This window comes from Carex rostrata, chromosome 9 (assembly GCF_964058835.1).
Source record: "Carex rostrata chromosome 9, lpCarRost1.2, whole genome shotgun sequence".
NCBI lineage: Eukaryota > Viridiplantae > Streptophyta > Magnoliopsida > Poales > Cyperaceae > Carex > Carex rostrata.
Window position 1 is genome coordinate 5,637,412 of NC_135926.1, and position 21,377 is coordinate 5,658,788.

At 33.0% G+C, this 21,377-nt stretch overlaps 3 protein-coding genes across 3 annotated transcripts; all 3 read left to right on the forward strand.

The window, feature by feature from the left end:
* Window positions 1–5,017: 5,017 nt before the first annotated feature.
* LOC144559908 (E3 ubiquitin-protein ligase ATL9-like) lies at window positions 5,018–6,561 on the forward strand. The gene has a single exon (XM_078309075.1). It carries the CDS (start codon window positions 5,305–5,307, stop codon window positions 6,559–6,561), a length of 1,257 nt encoding a protein of 418 aa, XP_078165201.1. The 5' UTR covers window positions 5,018–5,304.
* A 5,141-nt stretch (window positions 6,562–11,702) lies between these two features.
* LOC144559909 (putative RING-H2 finger protein ATL35) lies at window positions 11,703–12,200 on the forward strand. Its single transcript, XM_078309077.1, has one exon. The coding sequence runs from the start codon at window positions 11,703–11,705 to the stop codon at window positions 12,198–12,200; it is 498 nt and encodes a 165-aa protein (XP_078165203.1).
* A 5,344-nt stretch (window positions 12,201–17,544) lies between these two features.
* LOC144559910 (putative RING-H2 finger protein ATL36) lies at window positions 17,545–18,788 on the forward strand. Its single transcript, XM_078309078.1, has one exon. The coding sequence runs from the start codon at window positions 17,545–17,547 to the stop codon at window positions 18,550–18,552; it is 1,008 nt and encodes a 335-aa protein (XP_078165204.1). The 3' UTR covers window positions 18,553–18,788.
* The last annotated feature ends 2,589 nt before the right edge of the window (window positions 18,789–21,377 follow it).

Genomic DNA, 21,377 nt, shown 5'->3' on the forward strand with positions numbered 1-21,377 from the left:
TCGTAGAAACTTGACTCTTGGAAGAAACAGAAGCATTCGAGAGGTGGCACCCGTACGATCTGGTTCAGTGAGAGCTAGAGTAGATAATGTTGCATCTAGCATGATGCCAGTACAATCTGGTTCATTGAGAGGCCAAACCAATGCAGTTGCTTCTGGCATGGTGGTAATGCGGTCTACCTCAGTCGGAGGTCAAACCAATATGGTCCGCGCAGAGCCAGTGCGATCTGGATCAGTCAGGGTTCAAACCCATATGGTCATATCTAGCACGGAGCCTTCAGCACGATCTGGATCATTCAGAGGCCAAACCGATATGGTTGCATCTAGCACAGAGCGAGTACTGTCCGGCTCAGTGAGTGGTCGAGCTGATATGGTACCAATTCATGAGTTTGATCAGGTCTAAATTAGGAGCTTCAGACTTGGTCAAGTTAGTGTTTCTTGTATTTGGAGATTTATTTGGTGATTATGATTTATACCGAGCCATGGAGAAATTTAGTACCATTTGTAACCATATTTGCTGTTTGTTTCGCCCGATGGGGTTAGTGCAGTGCTTGCTCACCTGGGTACTGTTTCATATGTAGGAAACCTATAAATATATTTATTTTTAATGTACTTCTATTTCTCTGTCTCTCTTTCTGTTTTCTCCCCCTGCTTTTATGAACGACCCATTGGAAAGCTAGAAAAATGTCAATAATAGTCTTTAGTTCAAATTGCATTCTGTATATTTATGATTCCTTAGAAATTATTAGCTATTAATATTTTGGTTCCTATAACATAAGGGTAGATGACTGAATAACAGGGCTTGAGGCGTAGGTTGAGTCACTTAAGGTAGGACATAATCAATTATTTTTTCAATTTGTTTTTCAATTTTTACCTTTTTCTATTGATCTAGTATAATATGGCTCCGGCTATGAACAATTTCGTTAATTAGCTACTCTTGGTTAATATATACCGGTGTTCTAAATAGCTAGCTATAGCGGTTTTAGATCTAAACAACCAAGTTACAGAGTAAAACTGCACTAATTGAACTACGACCGCTATAGAGGCAATAGCAGTCCGCTATAGCGCGTAGCGCATAGCGGCAATATTGGTCCGCTATATTACATGAGCTTATTATTATTATTTTGGAATTTAAATGGGCTTATTATCAACAGCTAAATTTTGATGTAGTAACCAATCATATGATGCTTTGTCTAATTTAATTTGTATGATACCTTTGGAGACAAAGGACCTACAAGGAGGTTTGCCTACCATTACAATGGTGGCTACAACCCATATGCTTGGGATTAGAACTAGTTCATCTGATGGTTTATGCTCAGGTTCTTCTGATGGCAGCAGTATAGATAGTGACATGAGTTGAGAAAGTTTGAAGATTGAAGAAGTCATATTTTGCTATTTCTATAATCACAGGGACTTCTATGACTAATTTCATTTAGTGTCAGTTTGTATTTTGGGTGAGACTTGTATATGTTACTATTTTGGGTCTGTTTAGGTAAATGCATGTCTGAGGTATTTGACTGTAATACTTATGTAGGTGCTTTTCTATTTTGTCTGTGCATATGTGGTACCAGAATGATGGTATCTAAACCGAATGATTTATATGATTTCTTGTTGAATGGAAATAGGTGGGTTTTGCCCATTTTTTTCAAAAAAAAAAATGGCCTATAAGTCCAAACTGATTTAAATTACATGGACTTTTTTATTTTATTTAAGAAGCTATATCAATAAATTTGAACATTGTGCGTTGGGCTATATCAATTAAATTATTTGTATCATGTATTGTGTGTCGGACTATATCAATTAAATTATTTGTATCATGCATTGTGCGTTGGGCTCTCCAGAAATTAAAACAAAATCTAGTCCTTGAGATAATATTAGAACTTCTTAATCAATTTGGTGTTTTTTTTTCCTATGAAACTTTAGATAATGTTTATTATTAGTAGAAATATAAAGTATAATTTTTGAAAAAAAAAAAAAACGCTATGTATGATAGCTTTCGCTATAGCTGCGCTCGGTAAAGCTTTTTTTTTGTATCCCCGCTATGCCGCTATAAACGTTATTTAGAACCTTGATTAATATTAACAATTTCAGTAATCAACAATTGATCGGGTCACCTTTAGGGGTGCAAACAGATCGGATAGTGGTAAAATCAACAATTGATCCGCTTTTATTTTTCAGATACGAATATGAATCAGATATTAGATGGATAAGATACGGATCAGATATAAACAAATATAGATTGGATATCTGTTGTTTTTATAATGGTGAATAACATAAATTTTTTGTAATATATATTAAACTATATGGTATATATCAACTATTCAGATATGAATAATTAATTAACATTTAAAACCATATCTATATTAATAAGGATATTCAAATATCGAATATTTGTATCTAATTTCATATAAAGATCAGAATACATACTTATTATATCCCATTCCATGTAAACATCCTAATGCATTGTACAAACATAACTGCATTTTCTCCATTTTTTTAAAAGTAAAGATTGGATCAATTCACTAACTGCTTAATATTTATAAAGGATCATCTTAATTTTAGACCTATGATAAGAATATAGAAGATTAAATCATTATTTTTGTCACTAAATTAAATATTTATTACCATTCTCGCAATTTTTTTATTTAAGAAAGAAAAAAAAATCAGAGTTAAATGTTGAAGAATATATAATTGCAATCCTATAAGCTGGTGAAACATATTTAGTCTATAGCGAGTTAGAACTATGAGAGAGAGGAGATGGTCCAAAAGAATTTTTTTTTTTTGAAACTTTCGCCAAAGTTATGTGGAGGAATCAAACTGTAAAAGTGCATAGAATAAATTACCTGAATATATTTATCGAACTAACAAAATTAGGACCTTTTTCTTAGTCAACTGTGTTACCTTTTCTTTTTTCTCTTTTCAAAAGAGATAAAAAGAGGAGAAAGATAAATTTTGTTCTACGGATGAAAGAAGAAAGATAAAAGAAAAAAAAAAGTGTGCATGGAAATTTGAAAAAAGGAATTTATGGAAGTCGTTATGAGTTAATTGAGTTTGAAGAATTGGACGTGTGATCGGAATTAGATGGACTAAATAATTTCTTTTTACATTTTATTTCTCAAAACAGATATTTCTTCGGAAATTAAGGTGCATTTATCTTCGTATCTTTTGCAACACAGGTGTGAAAATTCAACATTTTCTTTATCGCTCATTTTATTTCAGTGTCATCTTTCATTTATTAATTAATTTCAAACAGCCATCTCTCTAGAGCAAGTTTAACCTTGCCATATCCACCACTCTACAACTAAGTTTAGTAATTATTTTCCTTTAAAACAGCGTACATTTACAACAAGAAGCATGGTTATAGCCTGATGGTTATTTTGCTTTCTAAAGTTTCCAGAAGTCAAGCATTCTAGAACAGAGAGGTAACCTTCATCAGATTTCTAAGAAGGTCAATTCCATTACAATACTATGGAGAATATACCCTGATGTAAAAGTTCCACCCATATTTATTGTGGCGCCGCCAGTACCTCATATTTATACGGTTGTGACATAATGCCCCCTCAATTTATCGCTATTTTTAATTCAAGTACAATCGAATAAAAAAATTAAATACAATATAACTGCAAAAGTGCATAGAATAAATTACCTGAAGAAGTGGTATGCCAAATTGAAAGAAAGCATGTCAGAGAGTACATAAACACAAACATTTTTTGAACAATCCCATAGGAACATAAACATTAAGGGCGTGTTCGGTTGCTAAGCGGGAACGGGAATGGGTTTGGGTTTTGATCCAATTTGAATGGCCAAAACACTATTCGCGTGGGAAAAAAAAAAATCACTCTGAATGAATTTTTTTTTTTCCCGCGGGCACAGTGGCACGCCGAACACGCCCTAAATGCAAGCGACTTTGACTGAGGCGTGGACTTCACCTATGATAATAGAAAAATGCAAAAATTGCAATTATCATGGGTTGATCATACATTTTTTGAAACTATAAATTTTCCTTTCTTCCTAACAATTTTGTCAATTCAAGACAGTTACGTGTAAGTCAAACAATAGGCGACATACAATATATAGGCAATTTTTTAGGTCCAATTTGTAGCTTCCTCAGCAAAATATTTTAAAAAAATGAAATACAATCACAGAAGAAAACCATATAGTTTACACAGAATATTAAAAAAAAAAAATGCACACCAAGGGAGAAGGAGAAAAACTGAAGGCCCCGTAGTAATTGTTAACAATAAAATATTGTAAATTGAGCTCTAACACTAAAAAATGATTGACCGGGCAACTGTACTTCAAAACTACCCATGAGATCATTAAGTACAAAGTTCTCATTGGAAAATTATATATTTTGCAATATTTAAGATTCACAATGAATAATAATTTATCAGTAGAAAATAAATCACATACTCAAATGCCAATAGTAATTAAAGTTTGTTGTTCTAGCACAAGCAGACTAGAAATCCGAAATTATTTTATGGGATAAGAAAATAAATAAAATAAATATATGATATTATAAACACATTATTTACGAAAATATAACTTATTCAGGATTAAAAGACACTGTCAGTGAGAGCGTTCAATTTTAAACAGAGAACATATGCAATTGATTTTGTTCAACTTTAAAATTGGACTCTGCTGACAACATCTTAATTTTGGCGTGACTCGTCCCTACTAGCGTAGCGTCCATTTTATTCTATTTTCGTAAATAGTGACTCTGTAATTCTATGTACTTAATTTTTTATGCCATAAAACAGAGTTAATTGGATCTAATGAAGACAACAAAAATCGTCTGGAATTATATCCTTTTTACTACATGGTATAGCAACATTTTTACAAAATAGTCATGCTTTGCGTGACAAATTAATCTGGGGGAGATAGTGGTGTCCGATATACAATTCGGTTATGTTCATCTCATACTTGACCTTAGTACCTTGCACCATATAGTCAACATATGCATACAAAAAAATTATATAAACTAAAGGAAGGAATGATTCCAATTAAGTTGTCTTCATTTTTCTTTTTTAATCAAAAGAACTTGAAATATAGGTACTTATTATCCAATCGGAACTGAGAGGTGCCGTGAGAACAAATCACAAATGTCCTCTCGGCAGAAGAAAAAAATAAAATAAAACAAGAAGAATCTACTAGCTAAGTTATATCCAAAACGTAAAACCAATTATCTCTAAATACAGAGTCCTTCTTGGTCAACACGTACTAGTTCCTTCCCAACCGTATAAAGCCTGTCATCTCAATTTCATCAACCCTTATCTTCAACACGTCTCTCAACTTAATCCCACAAAAATGAACTGCTTTCCTATCACCATTACCATGAAAAGGCCAAAATTTATAACAGGTGTGATCATCTTTCTTTTCCTACATATGTCTGTACCAGCATTTGCACAATCATCGCCCCCTACGCCAAGCATCCCCGGGTACACCACCTCGACATTCTCTCTCACGATGGTGTTGGTGCTTGCTTTCATAATCCTCGTCTTTGTGGTGATAAGCATAGCTTCTATCTGTATAAATCGTCATGGGTTTACTGGCACAGATGTTCAACAAGAAGTTCAACCACATAGGGTGCCTAGGGTTAGTGTCGGTCTTGATCAATCGCTGGTTGATATTTTCCCAGTTATTGATTATGTAGGTGTCAAAGGGATAAAAATAGGAAATGGACCTCTCGAGTGTGCTGTGTGTTTGTCTGAATTTGAAGATGATGATAAAATACGCCTGCTCCTGCCCGGATGCTGCCATGCTTTCCATCCAAAGTGCATTGATGATTGGCTGAAGAACCATATCACATGCCCAGTTTGCCGATCTGACCTTACCCACAATGCGGAAATTATTGCCAGTGAAAACAACTTGCAATCAGCAGATGGTGAAAGCCATTTGGCAGTAGCAGCAGTGGATAGGTTCACGTTGAGGCTACCTGAGCACGTGCAGAGGGATATTGAAGCGTCAAGGGGGGAGCAACGACTGGCAGCTAGAATTGGTGGTCATCGGTACGAGGTACTGCCGGCTAGTAAGAGCGGGAAGGTGTGGTCTTTCCTTCGTGTATTCTCATCTAGGAGAGCACCAGGTGAGGGATCAGTTAGAAGGGAGGGATCTGTTAGAAGAGACGGATCGGTTAGAAGAGATGGATCGGTTCAAAGAATAGCCCCATTTGGGAACTTCAGAACATCAAGTCTCAGATCAGGTTCTTTGAGATTAAGCCCAAGTAATGAAGTAGCTGAGGCCAATGCAGGGTCAGTTGGAAGGCTATCTCCAGTTACTGCCCCTCGGAATGACACACAATCAGTTGGAAGAACATCTACTGTAACTGTAACTGGAATGGCTGGCATCAGATCTGGTTCTATCCAATTAAGCCCGGAAAATGTTCCTCAAGGGAAGTCAGACCCATCTTCACCATTGCAAGGCGGGAACGCAGCAAGTGGTTCAATCAAATTAAGCCCGGGAAGTGTCGTTAATGGTAAGTCTGCTCCGTCTTCACCGTTGGAAGGGGGAAACCGAGTGATGGACAGAGAAGCAGCTGACTTAGTGACACTTAATCGCGTGTAGGTAGGTTATGATTTTGTTTGTGATTTTTCTTCAAAACTTTAAAATTTTTTGAAAAGAAGCTATTTTTTGTATGCTGTGTCATCACATTTTGAGATTTGTTTCGAAATTTGTTGATCAGGCCATTTCTGGCAAGGATTGATCAGTACTCTGAATTAGAAAATAAAATGCCTAATTAGGATTGTAGGAATACGATTTTTTATACTAATTGTGGTATAAGTTCGTTGATGGTAGAACATTATTCAAGCATGGATTTTAGTCCTATTTTTAGATAATATATTGTTCATTGAATTGATAATGGATTGCAAAAGTTATGTATTACTTTTGTTAGTCTTTTTAATTATATATATTATGTTATCATCTTAGTCCACACCCTTATATTGCGGAGAAATTCTCGAATTTCATATAAACCGTTTCCCATTTGAGAGACCAAAACAAAAAAAAAGACAAGTCAGTACCCAGTATCCATTAAGACTCATAATAATATAACAATAAGACTTATAATAATATAACAAAAATGAATATAGTAGAATCTCATTTTGTTTTTCATTGATTCCCAACTGTTTCACTTAATTATTTACATTCATTTTCTGCGCTTCTCTAATAATATATTAGATGTTTATCTCGAAACGTGGTCAGCAAATCTTAAAACCATGAGCATCGTGCACTGCACGAGTAGTAGTCTAGAAGCCATATGCATGAATAAGAAAAAGGTGGTAAAAATAATAATAAAAGAAGTGTTGCCATCACTTATTTTCGGACCTTTTTCGTTTGAAGAAGAAAGATAGGAATAATATTTTCTTGTGCGCGTCACCGAAACTCCAAAAGCAACATTTGGTAAAATAAAAAGAATATATATTGACATACTCCGAACTGAAATTTCTATTCATATCCTCAATTAAGAAAAATTAGAGAAGTTCCCTAAAAATAAATTTCTTTAAAGATGCTCCAACTGCTTTTCCGGCGAAAACAACCACTGGAAACACCAGCGGTTATCTTTTTCCAGAAGTGAATTTCTCTAAATTATCTTTATCCTAGCACATAAGAGAAAAAACATATAATGCTCTTAACTTTTGTTTTTATTTCAACTTCATCACACAATGTAACTAAGCCCGATACTTGCAAGGAAACTATGCAGACAACATAATCAACAGCAAATATATCCAAATCCGAAGATTACAGGTTGTGATTTGCTTTGTTGTGTGGATAGAAAGATGCAAACGAATATTTAAGGAAGAGAGCACCAATGAGGAAATGTTGACAAAAGAAATACTGGATGAGTACGTACATCAGTTGGTTTTCAAACAACTGAGAGGTTTTGTAGTTTGATGGAGGAAAGAAAGGCAAGTACTCAACCGGAATTTATGCTACTAAGACTTTTTTGTTATTTTAAAATTCACAATTTGCTTCATTTTTTTTTTTATTTAGTCTTTCAGTTTTTTTCAATAATTGCATCTCCTATATGGCTCTTTGGCAAACTGGTGTCAGTTTAATGAAACTTAAAAGCATGACCTTCACTTTTCTCTCAAAAAAGAATATAACTAATTGTGATTAATAAAAGAAGAACATGCCTCCTATTCTTACTCAAAAAAAAAAAAGTTGAGTCATCCGAGAGCAATTTTGTCAGATTTTTTTCTCTCTTGATTGATATTATGGTCCCAATTAATTAGTTCATTGATCAGGTTGTTGTAATTAACTATCTAAAATATCAGATTGTCGGACCAACCTACAATGAAAGTAGAATACACAATTCTGTTGTGGTCAAAGGTATCTGGTTAATTTGGTAATTCTTTTCAAAAAAGGAAAAACTATATTGTACTGATATGTTATTTCTGTAGTCATCATGTAGCTGCTGTTCTACTGCATCCTGACGTCTTCTGAGTTAACAGAAACTTTCAATTCCGGGGAATTTCACGTATACCCCTCAAAAACTTTAAAACTATGTATTGCCCTCTCTAAACTTTCAAAACTCACAAATTTACTCTTTTTATTTTCTTTTATATTAGAACTCATTTTAAATTTATAAAATGTCCATTTACTCTTTATTAAAAGCATAAAAAAAATTTGTAGCTTATTTAAGAAAAATATCGGTCTTATATTTTATTGGTTTTTCGAGAGTAAAATGGATATTTTATAAACGTAGAGGGTATAATGAGTATGAAGTTTTCAATGGCAAAATGGGCATTTTTGGATTCATTCAATTGAATCATTTTCTTTGATAAATTCTATTTTCAAAAACCGTCGAGGTGAGTATGTAGGGACCTAAAAGATTTAATGGATTGGCTTCATATTATTCAGAAAACACTAGTAAATTAATTGAACCAATTTCTCATCGTCCGAGAATGACGGTCCAATATGAAAATCATTTCAGAGGTTTTTCCTACGAGCTCTACGCTTGGAAGACTTACAAATTCCCTCTACTTCATAAAAAGATAAAAAAAATATAATGAGTGTCTTATAAGATCAATATTTTTTCTTAAATAAACCACAATTGTTTTTATGCTTTTAATAAAGGATAAAATAGTCTATTTTATAATTTTAAAATGAGTATTAATATAAAAGACCATAAAATAAGTAAATTTGTGAGTTTGAAAGTTTAGAGGGTAGAATATGTAATTTTGAAGTTTAGAGAAGAGAATACATAATTTTGAAGTTTTTGAGGGTATACGTAAAATTCCTCCTTTTAATTTTAATCCGAACAGTCCGATCAAAATTCAGACCAATTCGGCTCAAATCCAAAATTTATGCTATCCAGACAAACGGAACGGATTCAAACTCAAAAATCATAGCTCAGGTGATATGGATTCCTCCGGCCTCTACTCTTGTTTCACCGAAATTTTTAAATATCAAAAGAAAATTTCAAAATTTATAAATCTGCACAAGTTTTATAAACATTCCGAAAACTGTCCAAATTGGAGAATTATTTTTTGGATCTAGGATCTGAATCCAAAAAATAATTCTCCGGATTCTCAAATCCTATTTCTAGAAAATTATCTCTAGGATTCATGATTTTTTGAATTTTTTTAAACAAATAGAAGATGTTATTATTTATTTATTGTTTCTATTGAAATATTAGAAATAGTTTCATATTTCTTTAAAAATATATGGAATACTATATAATTGAATTTATTAGAAATATTACAACAAATAACCCGGATAAACATTTTTCAGGCTGTAAGAAAAATTAAAATATTTCTTTGTGTATTTCTAGGAAATAAATAAAAATGTTTTGGATCTGAGTTATTGATCCCAGTTCAAAAGCCACTTATGGGTGAATAAAGAAATTATCGTGCTCCTTCTAGTACATTCAAATTAAATGGTACTCCATCTGTTTTGAAATTTTTTTTTATTTGCAATCATTACAAAATGTCAAATCAAATTGTTTTTTTGAAAATAGATGGAGTATCTTACAATTTGAATGTACTAGAGGAACCACAATATTTTCTTTATTTACTCAGAAGTGATTTTTGAACCGAAATCAATAACTCAGATCCAAAATATTTTTATTTTTTTTCAATAACACATAAATAAATATTTTAGTTTTTCTTACGGTAGCAAAAAGTTCGGCCTGAAAAATGTTAATCCGGGTTATTTGTCTCAGCCTTTCTAATAAATTCCATTATATAGTATTCCAACTATTTTCAAAGAAATATAAAATTATTTTTAATATTTCAATACAAAAAATAAATGAATCACAACATTTTCTATTTAATTAAAAAATCCGGATAGTTATTTCTTGGAACCCCAAATTCAGAAATAGACACTATGGATCCGGAAAATTATTTTCCGGATATAGGCCTTAGATTTGGAAAATAATTTTTCGTTCTAGACAGTTTTTGAATTTGTAAAACCTATGTAAATTTGTAAATTTTGAATTTTTTTTTGGATAGTAACAAAAATTTCGGTTTGTTTCACTTTCAATTTTTTGTTTTTTTTGGGCATTTCATGGGCTTCAAAAAACCCAACTGCTTTGGTTTCTTACATTTCATTTAAACGAATTGATGGTTACGGGCCTACAGCGGATCTACAAATCGAAATTTGTTAGGATCATCAGAAAGATATTACAAATTAATGATTAAAGAAAATAGTAAGGGTTTGTAGGGAAGAAATATAATCGAATGATAAATAGTATTAACGATATTGAATTTGGAAGGCAAATATCTCTATCTCTATTTCCAAAACAAAAACAAAAAAAGCTTTCAAACTAAATGTTTATATAGGAAAATAAAGTATCTGACAAAATTAACTCAACATCAAATAAGATTATAAATAATTAAGAACATTATACGTACATAACGGTACAAAGGTATGATTTGATTGGTGTTACCAGCAAAAGACGCATTTTTAGTTAATAATTGGCTAACGACCTACTAATTAATTTTTCTACAACTCCAAACCTGTTATCCATTGTGTCAGCAAGTACTGACTCTTTAATTATTAATTTTATTGATTTTCTTCGAAGTTTTATTTATTTATTCTTAATGTAGACACTAAAACATTCTTTTTTAACAAGACAAATGGTAATACAAGTAACAAACTTTTTGGTGTAGCTTTTTTTTTTATCGAACATTGTTTAAGTTGATGCTAACTATTTATCATTTGTTTTATTACATTTCTCAAAATGCAGATACCTGTTATCAAATGAGGAACCAACACCAAAGAATATAATATTCACATACCCATTATCAAATTAGGAACCAACGCCTTAACTTCAAGTCCTAATTATCTATTATATTGTGTAATCGCTTGTATATATATTGTATTTTTACTACTTGTTTATTTATTGGATGATGAACTAGAGGCTAGTAGAGCTTGTAACTTAGAAGTAATAAGATTGATACCTCGATCTCATCAAGTCGATCTCTCTTTCAATAAATCCAATCATAGCCCCTTCATCATTTTCCCAATTGACAATCTCCATTCACAATGCATTCATTTATCCTATATGTTTTCCTTCTACTTCTCGCAATCCAACCGTCACTAGCTAGCTCAGTCACCTGCGCGCCCCGAGAAGGACAGATACAGCAACAGAGATGGTTCCCATTCCAGCATTAATGTTACTACACATCATTTTCTTCTTTGTTGTCCTGATATTACTTTTGATATGCATTATATCCCTTCACCGATGTCGCCGTGCCCGTATTATGGCTGCTAGAATAGAAAATGAAGTCATGCAGGGTGAGATATCTTATGGTCTTGATCCATCACTTCTAAGGAGCTTTCCCATTGTTGAATACTCTAACCTGAAGGGGCGAAAGGATGTTACACTCGAGTGCACTGTTTGTCTGTCTGAATATACCGGTTCTGACACTCTGCTTATGCTCCCGGGATGTCACCATGTTTTCCATCAGGACTGCATTGACAAATGGTTAGCTTCACACACATCATGTCCAATTTACCGTTCTGACCTAACATACACTCTCTGGCAAGCGAGAAACAGTCATGTGATCCATATGGAAGACGGGAGTGAGGTTTCATATTTAACGGAGTCGAGTGGTAACCTCAGTGGCGCAGAGGGTGTATTGAGGCAATCAGAGTCAGGTGCACATAGTAGAGCAGATAGTTCCCCCCTTCAATTACATGAAAATGTACAGAAAGATATCGCGGATGGGCCTGATGTGGTCATCCCTGTGGCATCATAGTCTAATTTTATGTATATAATTGGTAAATTGTGATCGGTGCGATGTACATAATTGATCAATTGTCTGGTCAATATTTTCTTTTTTTTCTCAACTTAATTTAGGCTGTTTAAGCTCTGTTGTTCATCATGTTTACATAATTTCAAAATAATGATATCATAAATTAGCCTAAAGAAAGAAGTTGCTCTCTTGGTACCAAAATAGTGTTTCATATATACGCTTAATCGCTAGTTTGGCGTAAGAGAGCATTGGAAAAAGAAAAATAATAGCCTACATTTTAGATAGTTGCTTTTTATTTAAATGATGTGTTATAATTGTTCGAGTAGTTAGTTAATTTCTGAAGTAATGTATCACTTGTTTTTTAATGAAGAGGAAAAAAATTTACAAGGAACCCAAATGGAAAATTTGGTGTTTTGTGAACTAAATTTGCATATTTGAAAAATATTAAATCCAAGACAGAGCCCGATGACTTCACTACTTGACGGCGATCATAATGTTAAGAACTTTCACGCTATCACGTGATTGAAGCCTCATTCCTGCACTATTTTCTTTCATTTCTCTTCTAAATTTGCATCTGGGCTCCTATTTTGAGCAACTTTAACATTTGGTAGACAATTATGACTTAAGAGTGCTAGACTTGCCTGTCTATTTTCTTAAAAAGATAATGAGCTTTTTGTCATAGTAGTTTCAGAATTCAAAAACATCTTTATGTGATAATATAAAGAAAGTTTACCCTACATCATTTTGTCTCTAGTAAACACCAATTTGACTGTTCTTGCCTAATTACCTTTTTATTCAAGAAGATACTTATTTTGCGAGGTTTTCCCTTGCGGATGATGCCTTACCAAAATTGGTCCTCATGAAAAAAAAGTTTCTTTGTTTGCCCCCAAAAATTAATTTGTGTCATTTTTTTTTCCAATAAGTAAAAAAATGGGGAAACATTTATGTGCCAAAGCTTCATAAATATCAATTTAACTGTCGATCAAATTTGTGCATCCACCACATTTTTCCTTGCTTTGTTAAAACGCACTAGCCCAGTCAACCTTCTCTGCCAGCTACAAACTGAATTGACTCCAAAATCTTTCATCAGCCTGATCAGTAAACGTTGTTGTTTTTGCCTTCATTTAGTATTTTTCTTCATATCCCACTAAGAAGAAGAACATGTTGCCGATGCAGCAATGGCGGTCATTGACAATGTCACAATTAAGCAACTCACCAGGGACTGATGGAATCAGGGACAGTATCTCAGTCAATCAGGGACTGATGGAATCTTTTGGCTCAAACAAGTTGAGATCATTTAAATTGATGTTTTGTGGGTGGAGGTGGACAGAAGGTCATCACCACTCGTCAGTGAGATGTAAGTGCATATTTCTGGGAGGTGCTATTGATCATTTAGTCAGTAAAATTGTATGAATCAAAGAAGATGTTTGACTTGCCAAAAGGTATCAGAACTGAGAAAATAGTTAGGAAATAGAAATTATTGAATTGTGGATTTGTTTCCTATAAATTTCATTTACATTGCTCCTCTATATACATTAGCTACATCCAAATAAAAAGGCAAGAAAATATACATAAAATCATTCTTAATTATGGAATAAAATAGCAGTCTTGACTCGAAAGAAACTTGGTATTCCTATTTGAAAGCTTGCTCTTCTAGGGGGAAGAAAGTCTAGTACAGCATACTTTCATAAAGGCAAGGTTTTCACCAGTGAAAGGACTGGATGAGCTTAGCTTGAGTCGTCTACAGTCAAACCCGATAACGTGAAATACTGAAAAGGTTCTACACTTGATTTTTTCTGAGGTTTGGATTCTGTGGATATCAAATTCATAATATAGCGCTATTTCATGGAGGCATATTCAGAGGATTGAAGATAATGAAGTGGGGTTACCGGCAGAATAAGCTGTACAGGCAATGCAGGCACATTGTGTTCAACAGAGACCAGGTGTAGCTACCATGCTACGAAACTAATACTCGACTCAACCTTTTGAATGCGATTTAAATTTTATTTAGAGTCGCCACCCGTAATGCAACGGGAAATACACAATCTAAATTTTTTTTTATGCCCATAAATAATAGCTAGGTTTGTACCTTGGTTATGAATGTGAAAGGTGTTAAGCACCACATTCACCCGATAAATTGGTCTCTACTAATTCTAGCTTTCAAAATTTTATTTCAACAGGTGCTTAGAAGATTTTATTTAATTTTAATGACTATTTTAATATATTTAATTCATATTTATTATCAAGAAGAAGTGAAAAAATAGCAGTTGGATTCTTGCTATCCTTATTGTTTATTTCAGAAATTTTTATTATTTTTAGGTGAATTTCAAAAAGATAAAAAACTAGAAAATTGCAGCAAAGACATGACTAGACTATATATTTTTTAATATGCATAAATGTGCTAATTATATTGTTCTTAATCTCATTTTTTGCTGCTAAATTTGCTGCCGGAAAATCTGTACTGTAGCTGGAATTTTTTTTCTGCTAAGGTTTTCTTGTTGCTGGAATTTTTTTGCATATGAATTAAAATCAGAAAAATACTCTTAATATATGTAAATTTAGGGTTTTAAATTTTAGGTCCTAAGTGACGAGTTTTTATATATTTTTGGTGTTTTAGTTTGCAATACGAACTTTGTCTCTACTTCATTTATAAGGAGAATTTAATTAGCAGTTTTTTTTTCTTTTTTGGTAATAATGATTTCAATTTAGGAATGATATATTTCATGCTAATATTTTTGTGAAAAATTAGCCTAATCAATTTTTTGAAAATATGCACGTGTGAAGGATCAAGAAGCATGCTGAAAATTGCAATCCAAGTGGTGAAAAAGCAAGAATCTTGCTGAAAGGTTTTCAGGTGTAGCTTTTGATGGCCCTACAATGTCATATTTTACTTGATTATGTGATTGTACATTGTTTGGTTGCCTTTATGACTATTCCAATTCGTGTATGATGTTTTTATACTCATTAAGGCTTCTAATTTGACTTGATATGCATGAAAGAATAACTCTTGATGTTTTACAACATTATAAAAATTAATTTTTCAAGTCTAGACTATTTAAAAGATGGCTAAAAGAAAGTACAGAGAACGTTGTAATTTGCATATTACATCTACTCGAGATTTCAATGTGGCCGATTATAAGGGGATCAAAATACATATCATGGATAAAACAAGGCTGCACCTTTCGATTTTAGATAAACATGAGAATATTTCCATCCATAAAAATCAATAAATATATTCCCTTTTCAGATTAGTTTAATTAATATCTAAGAGCAATATCATGAAATAGGCAAGAATTTTGCTGAAATTTCAGGTGCATCTTGATTTTTTGACTTAAAATGAGATGAGAAGCTAGAATATAGCTAAAAAGAGACAACAAGTTGTTTCTTGGCTGATTTTGCCACTTGCAAAGGTGATTTGAATATACATTTTATAATCACAACTTGTCATTTAGTTACTAAATTCATTCATAAAATCTTTTCTGAACTTTTTATAGGCTTTAAAATATAGTGTAATCATGCACGAAGCTCGTGAGATATAATTTTTCTAGATTTCTGTTAAATCAGAAAATATATTTATTAGGTTTATACTAGTGAAAGAAAGATGTATTATACCAAAAATATTATCCATTGCATTCATATTGTCTTATTTAAAAGTTTTAGTTTGGATATGAAAATAATATACGCTTGATCGAAATACTAATTTGTCACAAAGTAAAGCATGAACTAGATATGTTATGCATTTTTTTTCTAAATTATCATAGCTTTGGTACGATCAAATTATGTAAATTTTATTCATGGTTTACTCATAGCAGATATATTAGTCTTATATGCACAAATTAAAATCTGATTCTTAGAAATAATGTTTGATACATGTGACAAAACTAATACAAGTATAATGGTGATATGTTTATTTTTCCTTAGCATCAGATGTTAAAATTTAGCTAGGTAATAAATGATCCTAACAAAAAAAATCCAGTTGCAAAGCGTACCTCTCTTTGAAGATACCTGAAAATTACATTCTTCATCCATCATTGATTTCACAACTCCTGTTTGATGCAAGCATATATTTTGTTTTCAATGATTACATAGTTTAGGGTGTCCACAACTATTAGATTTATATTTTATTTTGTGTGTTTTGTTTTATCTATTATTGTAGGATTCCTCTATAACCTACATACAGTTTACGAGCAGTTCCTTATGTCATAGAAGTTTTTTCAATGATTTTCACTCAATCAGAATTAACATTACTCGAAAAAATGCTTTCTGGCTCAGTTTTGGCTTTGTTTCGGCTATGTCCAAACTATCCAGTTTTCTGCGCAGCTGTTTCAGCCTTAGTTTCGGCAAGGAATAGTCTATTTCAGCTATGTCCGAAGATGTTGTTTTTCAGCATTTTGGTTTTGGCCAGGAACTAAGCCCGAAACTCCCCGGAACTGACTCTGTTTTGGCCAGAAACTATTTGTGTTTTGGCCAGGAACTGTGATAAAAATTCAGAACTCTTTAATTAATATCCACAAAAATTTATTTTTTCAGTCCGCAAAGGTTTTTTCGGCTCGATTTTTTCAAATATTTGAATAACATTAATACTAACACTTAACCACAAAAATAAATCAGAAAGTCTACAACTAAACTCCAAATAACAAACTAAATAACAAAAGCAAAAATGACTTATTTTCAATCTTAATTCTTGATTCATCATTGCTTTAATAACTTGCATTTTGTGCGAGTATGTTTCCGAGATTGCACAATTTTGAGTGCCTATCCAGGAAACTAATAGATGTTTCTTGCGGAGGTGAAAGTGATGAACCCAGGGTTAAATTTGAATTTTACCTAATATATATATACTTACCTACTAAGCCTGATTGGTTTTGTAAGTGCTTTGTGACCAAGTCCTTTATCTTTTAAATTTTGTAGTTTGACACCTATGATAACCTTTGCGTTTCCCATGAGGCATATCCTCATTTTAATATATCTCAGAAGTCTTATCGTTTGAATAATTATTTTGTTTTCTAAAATACAGAAACCAATAATATTTGGTGTTATAGCTTATAGGTGATAAAAATAATACACCACTCAATTAAGGAATAGGTCATGATATATGGTTTATGATTCCAATATAGAAGTACCATTTCAAAATATAAAGAAAGCCATCTCATTCAACATTTACCAAATTTCAACTTAAAAATACCAATTAAAAAATTTGAAAGAAAGCTTTACTTCAAATAAAATTGAAATAAAGCCATCTCTTTCAACACTTGGCTAAAATTTAGCAATATACTATTGCGACCATAAGACCCCCAAATTCTCAAATTGCAAGAGAAAAATGAAATCCCATCTATATGTTGCAGTAATGAACGGATCACAACCATATATTCCACTATTAAGGTTTTCCTCCACAGATGACAGAGGAACCGAAACCACCATTGCCACATCTGCTTCAAATTCGACGCACAACAGCAATGGCTCCTTGCGGGGTTTTTCCAAAGCGGAGATCATCCTCGTTGTGGTGATGTTTCTAATATTAATTTTTGTAATTTACATTGTAACACTCTATGCAAAACGGCAGTGGATGCCACCCCCAACTGCCACGGCCCCCACTACACCGGATTTAAATATTTCAAGAACAAGGAGTCGTGGAGTTGATCAATCAGTCATAGACACATTTCCAGCCATTGGGTATGCCACTGTTAAAATTTTAAGGACTTCAAAAAGCCCCCTAGAGTGTGCCATCTGCATTTCTGAGTTTATAGATGATGACATTCTTCAGCTTCTACCGGGGTGCAGGCATGTGTTTCATACAGACTGCATTGACACCTGGTTAGAGAACCATGTCACTTGCCCAGTTTGTCGGTCAAACCTCTCCGACCCTGAAGTTCTTGCCGGAAAACGCCTTCTCTCAATGAACTCTGAACTCGAGGATTTTGATATCAGTTCGCAAGTGTCAGAACATGAGCAGAAGAGTGACAATGGTCTACGAGGTAAGGAGAACAGACGAGCACAGTCAATCACAGAGGGTTGGGAAAGATTTACGTTAATGCTGCCTGAGCAAGTGTTTAAGGAGATTGAAGCAACTAAGAAGCACCGGCGGTCAACGAGTGTGCAGGATTATACGTTCCAAGGGAAGGCGAGTTGGAGGGATGGAAAATTGAATGCATTTTTTAAATTTTTATCCCGGAACGGACGAAACAGAGAAGGTGATGATATGTCGACAGTGGCTGAGGGAGTGGAGGCTTCGGTTTCAATGGCAACATCAAGTAGGCATTTAATTGTACCTTCAATACATGGTGAGACCTCTGAAACTGAACCGACATTGGTTGAGGTTGATCTTACCGATTTGCCAGTTCATGAACGAGTTTGAACATGCATATAAAATCTATGTTATTAGAAAAAAAAAATTGCACTTTTGTGAGTTTGAACTTATATGGGCAATTTTGGGTCTTTACCGAACCTTCACTTGAGGTGATTAGAGGCATTGTTAGCGTGTTTATTGTTGATATTTAGAGCTGTGGCCATGAATTTGACCTTAAACAAAGGAATCAACCACCATTTTGAATGTGAAAGATCTTAGTCTGCTGGTGAAAAATTAGTGCAGAAATAAATTTTCTTTGTATATACTTGAAGATGATTATTTGTGATATGTAATAATGGAAATGCAATTAAATTGCATTTGAAATATGCCGGATATGAATGGTATTTGTCTTCCAGGCGTTTAATTGGAGAGTAATATATATTTTTTATTTTATTTTATGCCGACCAATTACTTGGATAGCCGATGTCCTCAACCACCCAAATTGTTTTATTAATTAGCCCTTATTTTTTTTATTTGATCTTCAGATATAATAAGAAGAAAAAAATTGATCTATTTTATCTAAGAAATTTTCAGCTTTATTTTAGTTAGGTTGTGTTGAATATTTTTCTGGGCTAACTAGCTATACCCTAACTCTCCAACAAAGCATAAACCACATCACAAGGAACTAAATATTTTGAGCGTCTTAATATTGCAAGGCTCAACTTAGCTTTAATTACACTCAATGCTGCAACCCAGAAATCGATAACTTCACATCACATATGCAAATTTTCAACTCAATGAATTACACAGGTATCAAAATCTAATAAGACAGGATTAAGAATTATTTAGTAATTAAGTAGCTGTACTAAAAAGTAGTAAAATAAAAAAATGCAGATCTTACAAAAACCCAACAATACGGATACCCAACTACCAGTACATTTTTTATACTGGTCTTCTTTTATGTCCGACGGACAAGGGCTATATATATGCTGTGTGTGTGTGTCCTTGCGGTATCTTTTGAAGGGGAACAAAAATGGGCTTTGATTGGCCAATTTTTTTTTTAATAGAAAAATAAAATAAAAAATATTCAAAAAGGGTACGAAATCATTAAATTTCAAAATATTAAAAGAACGTTATAGACTACTATAACATCCAGAGCCGTTATAGTCTATAAACAAAACAAAACAAATGTAGCTCGAATCACCTGTAAAGCAACAAGCGAGAGCATTTAATTAAATAGGATTTGTCTAATGGGTGGCAGGCAGAATATGTAGTGTAGTGTATAGTAGTGTCTTGAACAAGGAACCGAATTCTTTGCCTTTCTGAGGTAGGAAATTTCTGCTCCCAGAGTCACTGCGTGTGGGTCTGAGGTGGGCCCTCAATTCAAAAATTAAAAGTGACCGGCTCCCTTTAACAGTGACCGACCCCACACGCAATGACTGAGGAGGCAGAAAATTCCTCCACCCAGTGGGGCAGAGGATTCGAAGTCCTTGAAAAAACCCAAACGATCCAGGACTGAACCGTCCAAACTGTGGACAGGACCCGGACCGAATCGGATCCCCAGACCGGACCGTACCGGGTCAAGGGACAGGTCTTTCACTAGATCCGCCCAAACTCGGACTAGACTAACCCGTGGACCATATAGACTTGGATTGGACCAAACCCAGACAGAACCATCAAGAACCGGACCCGGACCGGACTAAACCCCCCTAAACCCGAACCAAACCCCCCTGACCTAGACCAAACCCAACCGGACCCGAACCAAACAGTCCAGTTTCGATCCGAAACAATTTAGTTCTCTCCCGAAACAATCCAGTTTCGGCCAAAGACTACTGAACCAAAATACATCATGTTTTGGATAGCCCAAAATAGTATGTTTCGGCCCGAAATAGATACAGAAACTAATTAAATATTGGAGCTGTCCCAATTTTTGATCAGATTCAAAATTCGATTTTTAAGAAAATGGCTACATGAATTTTTCTATTCTTTACATAAAATTAAAGATATGGAAGTCTACTTTTCAGATAATATAATTTCTCTATACAAAAATATTACATATTTGTACAGTTTTAACGATTAATTGACAGAGGTCAGAATAGTTTTAAGTTCCAATGACCAGTTCCAGTTTTTTATTATATTCAAAATTCGATTTAGAGAAAATAGTTAATTTTTATGTTCTTTATATAAAATTAAAAGTAGGGAAGTCTAGCTTTCAGATAATATAATTTCTCTTTACAAAAATATTACAGATTTGTACAATTTTAACGATTAATTGACAAAGGTCAGATTAGCTTGAAATTCTAGTGAGCAGTCCCAGTTTTTGACTATATTCAGAATTCGATTTAGAGAAAATAGCTACATGGATTTTTGTGTTCTTTATATCAAATTAAAGGTATGAAAGGTCTAGTTTTCAGATAATATTATTTCTCTATACAAAAATATTACAGATTTGTACAGTTTTAACGATTAATTGACAGAGATCATAATAGCTTGAAATAAGACATTAGTCAATTAATAAAAAGAAAAAAAATCTAACAATTAATTTGAATTTTAAAATCCGAATTTAAACATAAATCTAGAATAAATGAAATTTAACATAAACGAAATCTAAAATTCAATTTGAATTTTAAATTACTCTACAAATATAACATAAAAATAAATGTAACATAACATATTAAAATCTAACATATATAACATATATAAAAATAAATCTAACATATTTAAAAAATCTAACTCATAAAAAATAAATCTAATATATTATAATAAAAAAAATTCCGAATTATCAATTTTAAATTACTATAAATCCGAATTAACACAAATGATCAATCTAACATATTTATGTAATGCATCATGTATTCATGTACCACAAAACAATATGAAAAAAATTCAAAAAA

Bases quoted from the DNA above. Each gene is read 5' to 3' on its own strand.
- LOC144559908 (XM_078309075.1), top strand. From the start codon at position 5,305: ATGAACTGCTTTCCTATCACCATTACCATGAAAAGGCCAAAATTTATA.
- LOC144559910 (XM_078309078.1), top strand. From the start codon at position 17,545: ATGAACGGATCACAACCATATATTCCACTATTAAGGTTTTCCTCCACA.
- LOC144559909 (XM_078309077.1), top strand. From the start codon at position 11,703: ATGGCTGCTAGAATAGAAAATGAAGTCATGCAGGGTGAGATATCTTAT.